General features: G+C 40.0%; 1 protein-coding gene across 3 annotated transcripts in view; it reads right to left on the reverse strand.

Annotated features, from left to right (window-relative positions):
- dcc (DCC netrin 1 receptor) overlaps nt 1–12,049 on the reverse strand; it is a 278,686-nt gene that overhangs the window by 118,771 nt on the left and 147,866 nt on the right. For 2 of the 3 annotated variants that reach the window (XM_058057939.1, XM_058057938.1), the window contains exon 8: nt 5,221–5,380. In XM_058057939.1, the coding sequence (XP_057913922.1) occupies nt 5,221–5,380 (160 nt within the window). Of the gene's footprint in view, nt 1–5,220; nt 5,501–12,049 lie in introns of all 3 variants that reach the window. The other variant, XM_058057936.1, reaches the window with a different exon arrangement.

Below are 12,049 nucleotides of genomic sequence, written 5' to 3' on the forward strand. Positions count from 1 at the left end.
ACATGTAATACTCACAATATTTTGCAATACTTTGGTCATTTTAAGTATTACCATAGCAAAATAGAAACAAACCCCCCCAGTGGGGGCCCACCCCACTATTTGAGAAGCACTGTTCTAACCCAAACTCCAACTCTAATCTAACCCCTAACCCCATTTTAATGGAGTACTTTGTGCATTTAACTAAAAACCAGATTTGTCTATGTGGTTTTATTGAAAAATTATATTGCATTAATTTTGTCTCATTTAGACAACATAATCTATTGAGGTTAAGTAACTTTAATTAGATTTAAAGGCAGTATTAATTGAGACGTCACAAAAACATTCATTTCTCTAATTAATTGTGGCGCTGTCTTTGACAACAAAGAGGCACTTTTCATTTTTGTGTTTCATAAATGACCAACAAAGAAGGAATGTAGCTCAGCAATAAATGGAATACGTGTGGTGTTTCCCCTGCCAGGTCATTTTAGTCTCGACACGTTTACGTATTTACAATTTCTCCAATGGTCACAGAGTGCAGAGGACCAACAGTATTATATGTGTGTGCGTGTGTGGTGTGTTTGTGTCGATGCTTGTCCATCTATTACCTTATTACCAACCCCCTCACACCCCCACACCACCCACACACACCCCCACTCTACACATGCCACTCAAATGTAATTGGCGGAATGATCACATTACAGTTGGCTACGCATGTGCATGTGTCCATAGTCATAAGCCACACCCCCATGATCCAACCCAATCAGTAAACCTAGATGAACACTTCAGTGCAACACCAAGTGACAACAGCCACGTTTACTAAGGAGATTCTCCTCTTTCCGAATGGAATCTTTCCGAATGACGTACCAGAAAACAGTGTATACACGGAAAGGAATATTCCAATCTCCTGTCTACATGCACCGCTATAATCAAAGGGAATAGTCAATGGGGCATGCGCAGTAAAACGTAAACAACATCATGTGATTCATCGAAGATGGCGGACGGGAGTGTGATTACCACGGTTGTTGGGACAGTTGCTACGCTTTTTTTTTAAAGCGACAAATGGAACGTTCAGTTCTTTTAAAGTTTGTATCAAAAACGAACTTTCCGCTATAGTCCAGTGATGACTGCTCGCCACCATTTTCAAAACCTGAGAGACGTCTGCGTACTACGTCACAGCTGAGCATGCGTTGAAAGAACGCACCCTGACAATTTTCCGATTGAGCGGGTACAAGATACCTCAATCGGATTGGGGAAAGGAATATTCCACCCCTGTGAATCCGATTATATATTCATTCAGATTGGCACTTTTCTTTCGGAATGAGGTGTATACAAAGGTTACATTCTTTCCGTTTGAGCAAATAACCCGAATGAAATTGGAATATTTGGGTCCATGTAAACGTGGTTAATGTTACACAATACAACAGTAAACTACACCAGTGGTTTTGTGGCAAGTGGGGGGTTAGGGAGAGGGGGTCTGACGTTATGACGGGTAGGAGGGGGGCTCCTGTGAACACGCTTCATTATTAACCTTTTAGGTGCCAGAGTTTTTTTCAAGAAAATATTCGGTTTTGATATTACCATTTTGAATGGTTGTAGCTTGACGATTGTTACAAATAAATGCATACTGTAAATGAGAAAAGTCATCAGTATGACCCAAACTTTGCGATGGGAGTAAATTCACTCAACTAATTTGCATTATGAAGTCACCAGGCTTAGAAATGGTCACATTCCTCTCTCCACGATACCCAACAAGCTCATGAAAATGTCTGATCCACTTGTCACAGTCTTCCTCGTCATAGTCTTCCTCCCACGCAAACACGTGCATCATCATCATTTGTAGCGGGTTATTGAATATTGCTGAAGATGATTTTACTTCCAAAACAGGGGGCGCTGCAAGCAAAGTTTGGGAACCACTGCATATACAAAGGTGACATTTCTATTAAAACACTACTCCATTAATCAGGAATGAAGGGGTGGCTCCAGGCAGATATACGTATGTCTAATGGGTATCAGCAAACAATAAAGAAGAATTGGATATTTGGCCAAGAAGTGCAAAAACAATAAGGTAAACAATTACCAAAACTGGAAGGTAAATCCCAGATTTACAGGAAGTGGTAACACTTCAACCAACCCGTTTTTTCGGTGGCCAGGATGCTCAAAATATTAACATACAAATTAACATTTTCGAAAACAAATTAACCCAAACCAAAAACATAAAAATAAAACCGTTAATTTAAATCCTGTTTGGATTAAAACTGTCAATCCAAGATGGTGTCCCTGTCTCTATTTATAGCATTTATCTATTTACAATTCCAAAGCCTGGTCTATTCCAAGAAAATGAAACAGGAAAGTAACATAAGGTGTGAGGGGAGTCTACAACAGTAACAAAGTAAGTTCAAAGTTCCACCCAGTGTGCCCAGAGGGAACACATCTTTCACTATTAAAAACAAATATTAAATAAAAGTGATACAAGTTAACAATCACACCATTCATGTATTGACTGCAAACTGAGGCAGGGTGACATTTAGTCGGGGTGTCACAAGATCTCGGAAAATGAAAACATGACAAGATTTCCCGATAAATGAAAACATGACAAGATTTCCCGATACACAAGATTTAGGGGTGATGTAAACATGAAAGCAGGGAGAAGTCAAACACACCAACCTCATGTTATGACACTTCCATATGACGTAGAACAAAAGTACATGCTATACATAAGTATGAAGAGTTGCAAATGTAGGAAAGGAACTTTAATGGTTTGCCTCAGGACTTGATGTGTATGCAAATGACAACTAATTGCTTCATTTCATCAGTGATGAGTAAAAGCTGAAGAAAAGTAAAGAATAACACAGCCTACTAAGGAAAGGGGCCCCCACTGATAATAAAACTTTTATTACATTTTCATTTGCCGTCTGCATTCACTTAGAATCCAATTAATGGAAGGTATAAAGTTTTCTCCTCATGGATCTCGACTATGGCAGAAGTCCCTCTTTTGCTTCTCTTGAACTGAGATGGTGGGAACTCAACTCAGCTTTAATACGACCCCCAAGGATAAATGATATGAGCGCAGGATTGGTTGTTCTGCTCTTGGCAAATAAAGACAACTTAATAAGTTTTATCCAGGGCAACACAAAACGCATCCTCTAAGTCATTGGTCTTGCTAACTCATCAATAATAAAGTACTGTAATGTCGATTTTGTGCCAGTCAGGGGTTGCTAAAACTGGACCAAATGTCCTGCTTCATCCTAAAAGGGTTTAATGGGTTTGAGGTTCCAGTTATTCCAAACCCATCAAACAATTCCTTTACAGAGGTTGCCTCATGCACAGGGATCCTTTTTAAAATGAACTCCTTACAACTCACTTACATTGTATACATAAAACATAAAAAAACATACTGTAATATGCAGTCATCAATCCATCTATTTTCTGTACCACTTGTCCAACCTCGGGTTGTGGGTATGCTGGAGCCTATGTCAGACGTGTTCAGAGTACTCCCTGGACTGGTCGCCAGTCAATTACAGGGCAGATACTAGGTATAGACAAACCACTCACACAATTTGGAGTCTCCTACTAATCTTACATGCCGGAGAGAACTCTCACACACACAGTGTTACACACAGGAAAGGGCGTTGCAAGGGAGGGCGAGACAGGCTTATCAGCAGGAGCAACACAAGACGTTTATCACTGTCCATTTCGTAACAGCAGATCCTTTCATGTGTTCAATGATACCATCTTCATTCACCATCCAGGTTGCAGTGTGGCAGAGGGACCACAACCGATGCTCGTCAAAACTTTCTTAGCATTTTACCCTGTCTACGTTTACTTGACTTCATTTTCACTTTCTGTCTCATGCTTTGGAGACATATTGAAGGAAAGAAGTTAACAAAAAATAACATTGTCCTTCCTCAAACACTGCTTAAAATGATTACTATTGTACCAACAGAAAAGTATGTAGTTAGGAGACGGACATAGAGAAATCAACATTGGTTGCATGTTGGGTGCCAGCTGCTGAACCACTGTGACCATCATGAAGAATAGAGATAGTATCTTTCAACATGTGAAAGGACCTGCTCCAATCAAATGGACAGTAATAAGCTTGTCTCTCCTTGCAACGCCCTTCCGAGTGAAGACATCCACAGGGATAAAAGTAAGGATGGGTTCTCTTTTTATTACTTTTCTTGTATTTAATCTTTTCATTACTATATTTTATGTCTTTTATGTGTTATCTGTATATAGTCAACTTACTCAACTTACATCCCAGTCTGAAAACTAGTGTTGGCCGATATGGACCTTAGCATATATCATAATATTTTTGGGATGTATCACAATATGAAATTTAAATTGAAACTGTTCTAATGGGATGTCAGCCTCTGCACACATTCCTGTAAAATTTTCAACAAACTGTAATGCCTATGCTTGTGATTAAGGAAGATGTAGTCACCAATGCAAGTTCAACTGTATATGGAAAATATTCTTCATGACACTCTTGTTTTCTTCACACAGACATCAGGCAAACAGCACTCTTATTTTGAAGGACGGTCAAGCAAGTCTGTCGAGAATTTAATTAATTACAGCTAAGTCAAGCTACGTTCAAGAATAAACGTGCTTCTCAAATGTTTTCACTCAGAACCCGCATGTTGTCATCGGGCACTGTAAAATGTTCCTTACATTGAAGCCGTAAAATACAACGTGGTGAAAATATCCTCATCATGCCCGAATTGCGACACTCAACCACACAAGCTAACCCCTGCAAGCTTCCATTGCTCAAGATGATAGCATGTCATTCATCTTATATATTCATCACAGTGCGGTCATCAACTCGGCTTGTTTGGTTTGATCATTTATCCAGGTATTTTATTATCATTGGAAGAATGTATACCGGTATACTGGTATATAAAATCACAATATATCGCACAACCCTACTGGAAACAGAACTTGATTCCTAATTACACAAGCAGTCAGTTTTTCTTGGCCATGTCCGGCATTGCTTATTCTATAGTAACTTTTTTACACTCAAACGCTTCCATTTTAGTGTATTTGCAAATGCAGTTGTCTAGTTCTCCAAAAGAACAAAACAGTTTGGTTTTGTTGAACTTTGTTGTGACAATCCTCTTTATTTTGCTCAGTGTTGTTGTTCTGTGCATCTGGAGTCCAACCTTTGACATGACGTCACATATTGTCTTCTGCTTGTATCCATATCTGGACAACTTATAAAACTGAAAAACATGGAAACAGTCTTACCTTTCAACACCGTCCTGGGAGTAGTAAATGCCATAAGTCTGGATGGACCCTCCTGTCTCCTCTGGGGGTCGCCAGCTGAGTCGCACAAATCGGCTGGACACTAGGACAGGGACCAGGTCGCGGGGGGCAGAGGGGAGGGCAACGCCTGGGCTGGGGGACACTGGTGGGGGATCAGAGGAGGAGGAGTAAGTCAAAGGGGTGCCAGAAGGAGCAGGCGGAGCAGGAGGTGGTCGGGGGGGAGGAGGCGTGTGGGCGGGCCTGTAGTGAGTGGGTGTGGCTTCTGTGAATGTTTCATCCAGAGTAGGGGGAGGGAAAAGATGCAGGAAGGACAAGGGACGACCATAGCGGGGAATGGATGGGAGGTGTAGCAGGGAGGTGGCGTTGCAAAGTAAAGACAAAAGGAGAAAATAACAGATGAACAGATAAGGAACAAAAGACATGGAAGAGACAAGAAGGGGAAAAAGGAGGAAGAAGAGTGGTAAAGAAGATCCAAGACAAGAAAAAATAGAGGCAGATCTTCTGAGAGTTCTGGTTTGTAACAACATATCAAACATTTGAAAGCAAATACACATCAGAATACAACAGGAATGTAATGGTTTCTCCCATACAGTACACATTAAGTGAGGGACAGAAATTGTTAACGACCAAGGAGAGTACCAATTAGAAGAGTTTGAAATGCCTCTTCTGTGGTTAAAGTCACCTGTGTGGGAACACTTGGCCTTCCCGGTGACTCACAAATACAACTGCTTGAGATGAAAGCAGTGTGTCGCCATTGTTTAGTGCAGGTTATATTTGATTGGCAGCAAACAAAGATATGATGACGACCACTAATCATTTACTGTAGATGTGCTGTTGGCTTTTTCATTCATTGCAGATGCAGTACACTCAACAAAAATATAAACGCAAAACTTTGGTTTTTGCTCCCTTCATCACCTCTGAACTTCTGGGTGTCCTGGATGCTCCATGTCACTCAAACATCAGCTGAAGGACCAGCATCACTAAGAGGACTAACACCACAGAACCAAAACATTCTCCCCTTTAAAACACTGGTCTATTTAGAGCACCACAAACTCATCATCCAAGGGGGGCACAAAGACAAATCTCCACCACAGATCTCAGAAAATTCTCAAATGAACAATCTCCAGGGCATCTAACTCGCCTCTAATAATAATGAAAATAATTATAAAATACACTTATGTTGTCCATAACATACACCTGCCCTGCCATAATCCCACTCCCACCATGAGCCACTCCATCCACAACATAAACATCAGCATGGCACCTTACACTGCCATCACTGTCTGCCATCTATCCCGGCAAGGGAAAACTGGAGAGGTGTTTTCTTCATGAATGAATCTCAAAGTGCCAGACGCCATCGAATGTGAGTATTTTAAATGGTACATTTGTGGCTTTTACCCTTAAATTTAGAAGAAATACATTAGAGGCTAGAGTCCTTGTGGAATGATATTTGTGCAATCTCGTGTAGACTGTGTAACGGTAACTATAGGGTTGTTATTTCATGTCTACGGGGTTCTAATAATGTAAAAAAAAACATGTTTACATAGTCAATAGGTTTTCTATGGTTTAACTGCAAAAATATTATATTTATTAGTATTGAATCCTATATTGTGGCACTTTATTTGCTCATACAGAGTGGTTAGCATGTTGGCCACACAGTCAGCAGATCGGGTAGACCTGCGTTCAATTCTATGCTTGGGCATCTCTGTGTGGAGTTTGCATGATCTCCCTGGGTTTTCTCCGCATACTCCGGTTTCCTCCCACATTCCAAAAACATGCTAGGTTAATTGGCGACTCCAAATATGTATGAATGTGAGTGTGAATGGTTGTTTGTCTATATGTGCCCTTTGATTGGCTGGCGACTGGTCCAGGGTGTACCCCACCTCTCGCCCGAAGACAGCTGGGATAGGTTCCAGCATACCCCCACGACCCTATTGAGCATTTGTCCCCAATTAATCGGTCAACTGCGTTGCCAAATTCACAGGAAACATGGTGGATATTCCATTCAGCATCCTTATTGCAAGCTCACTTGCAATATCTTTGGCAATGTGTTGTGTGATAAAACTGCACATTTTGGATTGGCCTTTTATTGTGGACAGCCTGTGGCACACGTTCGCAACAATCATGAGGTCTAATCACCTGTGAATTAGATATGTACATTTCACTGTGTACATACAGTAGGCACCCCAAATGCAACTGTTGTGGTGAGACTGCATCACAGTTGGATGTTGTGTATGTTTCAAGTGAATAAAAAAAAAAAAGTGAATTTCAAGTCAAACATATATACTGGCCCTGTATTTACTTAGTATCACATTGACACCAAATTTGCCCGTTCTTTGTTCTACAGGTTGACACCAAATATTAATATGCAGAAGGTTTTTTTTAGTGTTGTTCGCGCGTGCAAATGTTTTGCATTAATTTTGTTTCTTGAGGGCGTACGTCTCCTTTGTTGTTAAAAAAATATATGTTTTATATTATAGTGTAACAGATTGTTTTCAGCACCTATTTCTCCATATGGCCGCACAATATTTCAGATATGGGAACACTAGCGGTTCTTGCTTGGCGACCTGGTGAGCAAGTCGAGGAGACTCGGAGCAGCAAAGTGCCACTGTGCTACAAATAGATGAGTATGCAAAATAACAGAGCTAGACACAACAGAAGAAGCCCATAAAAATCATCTGAATACATTTTAAGTTGACACTGCAGTCTGGCTGCCGACAGACCATACACACACACAAGCAGCCCGTGTTTTCCAGTCCAAATGTCACATTTTTACAAGCTACTCTGCATTTATGTTGTCTCTACTGCCAGAGTGATCTTTAGAGAAGTTCGCTTTCGACTGTGGTGTTCCAGATGTCAAAAAAATATTATCTTGTTTTCATTCTTCATTTGAAAAAACAATAGATGCATAGAACTGAGACACTTTTAAAAAATATTGGGATGTCAAATTATGAAAATTTGTATTCAGATTAATCACTGTTTTCAAACTATTTAATCATAATTAATCATGTTTGCAAATATTTCAGACATATGCCCATTTTTACTGTATTTTATTGAACCAAAGATAAATGACAGGACAGGATTATATACATTTATATGTACTCTATTTCTGATTTTCTGTGTATTATTGTTATATACACACATAATGTTCGGAGTGTCCGTGAATGCATCTTATGTTCCTGTAGTGACAATGAGGAAGTGTTGTTCCCAGGATGAACAAACTAGAGGCGCTGGATGTTAGACACACATATATCACGTTGCTGTTGATGTCTTCAGATCAGCAGGTCAAAATAAAGGTATAAAAGAGCGTCAGACTCCGTGTGACTCCATGTGTGAAACGTTAAAGTTATTTTTACTTTCATTGAAACATGATTGTTGACAACGACACAATGTGGCAGTGATATCAACACAGATTGACTGCAAAATCCTACATTTCTCAACTGATTCAAACCAATCCAATGTCAAAATGGTCACTCATTCAGGACACATGGGCTATGACATGGCTCATGAGGTACAGTAGTTGTTCCTCAACCTGGTGGTTGCTGGTTTGAGCCTGACTTGCTGAAATCATTATTTATACATTTTAATATTCATTCATTTTCTACGGCTTATCCTCACAAGGTTTGTGGGAGTGCTGGAGCCTATCCCAGGTGTCTTTGGGTGAGAGGCGGGGTACACCCTGGACTGGTGGCCAGCCAATCACAGGGCACATATAGACAAACAACCATTCACACTCACATTCATACCTATGGACAATTTGGAGTCGCCAATGGGCTCGAACTGAGCCTTTTAATATTCATGTCGGCTATATATCAGGACATTTCTAAAAATTATATCGTCTATCGACGTCTTTCGCTTTTTTCTTATGGGAGCTCCAGATGAAAGTCTTATGCATCTTTCAGATTTCAGCTGTTTTCTTGGATATAAGACGGAAGTCAAAAATACAGGCAGCTTACATCGGCACAGAGTTTGTCTGGCTGTGGATCTGGTGCGATCGTGAAGGATAGGGGTGAGTGACATTGGTGACGTTGTTGTTGTTGTTCGTCTATAAATGTTTGCTGGCGCGTACGCGCACACAAGCATGCATGCACACATGAGCACAATCTATAAACAGTTCAAACACACGCAAACCTCTGTAAATAGATGAATATTTTGTTTTGTGTTATGTTATAAAATGGTGGATAAATGTAGTAATTTTGTCAACAAAATCTTTTTATCTTTTATCCTGTTGTTTTTTGTTGTTTCATAGAAGTAAACAACAGTTTGTTTGAGGTGTCACAAAAGCGAAAAAAAAAACAAAAAACATGGACCTCAGTCACCGTTCTGCTTGAATTTGCATTTCTGCAGAAAAAAGCAAATTTTTCTATGTTCTACTGCGATTTAAAAAGAGCCAAAAAGGCTTTTTCTGATGAAAGAAGAGAGTTGGGCTCCAGCATGCCCGCGACCCTCGTGAGGATAAGCGGTACAGAAAATGGATGGATGGATAAAAGAAGAAAGTCTAAAGTTTCTTTACATAGTTTCAATGTTTATGTAGTCCTAAAACTCAATATTCTGTGTTTTTTGAAGGTTAAAAAGTAGATTACAATGTGACAGCCACTTCTAGCTCGACCATAGACCGTCGAACATAATGCAAATAGTTTAAAAAAATGACAGAAAGTTGAATGAGATTGAAACGTGTGCAATCACACACGTTGGCATATATAGCTTTCGCAGGTGACAAACTCTTGTCAATTGATACACATTTTACAGACTATTTTTTATTAGCACCATTAAAGAATACAGTGAAGACACAAGACGCTTGCAAAGCAGAGTCCCGCGACATGAGCTTCAGCATTTCAGTATTCACACTGAAATTAGTTAACGTAGTTCTTTTGCAAAGATAACTGAGCTAGATTTGTTTTTTCAGGTCATAAAAAACTTGCAAACATCCAAAATTGTAAACATAAACCTCAGCATATTTTAAAAGCCTACATGTGTTACTGTAGTATAGAAAGAGCGAGAGGATGAGAGACATGCAACATGCTCATGTGTGATGCTGATATATGCAGTTGTTTAACCTTGATCACTTTGGCAATTAATATTTGCCTTACTTCTCTTTTTCATCCGCTTGTTTTTTTTAACCTCGATTTATGCAGAAGAGGCTGATGTGCTTGTTCATTCGCTTCAACTTTACCCTGCTTCAAAATTCATACTTCTCTTTTTCTCCCTGCACTCAATTTCAGGCTTCATTTCAGCCAGCTGCCATTAAAAACAGCTGCACACACACACACGCATGCACACACACACACACACACACACACTGCACAAACACCTTAGCTCTGGTTAAATTCCTTGAACATATTTATTCTCATAAATCTCCACCACTGTGGATGAGTGAGTACAATCTCAAACAATTCAGTGTGTGTGTGTGTGTACGTGCATGTGCACATGTGCGTCTTTGTGTAGATAAAAGTTAAATAGATTTAGGATGATTAATACGTTTCTATGTATTTATACTTATATATTTCATTTGTGGTGACCGCCAAAACTTTGTGATGGACGGATCAAAACTGGTGATTAGTCTGGTGCTTGTGTTTCTCACCGAACATTGTGTTGAATACAACATGTCATTACAACATATTTGCATGTGTCTTCTGAATGCCTTAAATTTGCATGTTTCTCCACTTAACCATTTTTATGCTTGACATTTTGACTAAAATGTGTGATGGTCACCTGCTGTGGTACCTTGTTGTGTTGGTCTCTCTCTCTTTCTCTGTCGCTCTCTCTCTCTCTCTCTCTCTCTCACTGTCTCTCTGCCTCACCAACAGTTGGGCCAACTGGCCAACTGGGGACAATTGGACACACCTGCGCCTAATCTAGGCTGCCTTTAACTTCGGCGAAGTAGGGACAGTTTTTTACCTCACACTCCTGCCAGCTCACTCATCACTCGCAAATTTCTGCGCTTCCCGAGCCAGCGCCTCCATTTCTGGGCATACTCCAGTTGTTCCTGTCCTCCTTGCCAAAAGACCTTTTGCATCGTTAGCCTTTTTCCTGAAGTGCTGCTAGCTGCAGCCTCTGGTATCCTTAGTTCTCTTTTTGTTGCCTACCCCAGTTTATTCCTGTCACTGCTGACTGCTTCTGCATTCTGTATCCCACCATTCACACATTGTAAGAAAATACTTAAATTTGCACATTTTTGCTGAATAATTGGCCATATTCAAACACAAAACGACATGATTTTTTAAATAATGTATTTTTCAAAAATCATGATAAGAGTGAAGCAACAAAAGTCAACAGGTTTGGCCCATTCCCCATCTTAAAGCACACAAGCTCCATCTTGTCTGGGGAATTAAAAGAGCGAAACATAAAAGCAAGTTCATTTGCAGTTCTAAACATATTTGTTTTGATTTTCTTGTATTATACTCACTTTTTGCAACTATGAAAGAGAATCTATTCTGTTTTTTTCCACTTTTCTGACCTATAAATTTGACTCTGAACACTCGTTTTTTTTTTTTTTTTTGGCTACCTGTGATGTCACAGTGATCCATACTTTCTTATATGTACGTGCCAGAGTACGCCCGTCCTCCTCCCCACTCTGCTGCATTCATTTGTGGGAGACTTCACAATGTTAGCACCGTGTTTATTTGGTGTAAGTAAGCAGTTGTTTTGTAGCATTATAGAGTGTACATACATGCACCTGTCATACCTGCTCACTGATTTCTGGAACACGGATAGTCCAGCAAAATATGTGTTCTGATCACATTTCCACGACTGATGTGGTGCCAAGATTGTTTGCAAGCTCCACTTAACCAGCGGTACCTCTGACAAAGTG

This window comes from Doryrhamphus excisus, chromosome 19 (genome assembly GCF_030265055.1).
Source record: "Doryrhamphus excisus isolate RoL2022-K1 chromosome 19, RoL_Dexc_1.0, whole genome shotgun sequence".
Lineage (NCBI taxonomy): Eukaryota > Metazoa > Chordata > Actinopteri > Syngnathiformes > Syngnathidae > Doryrhamphus > Doryrhamphus excisus.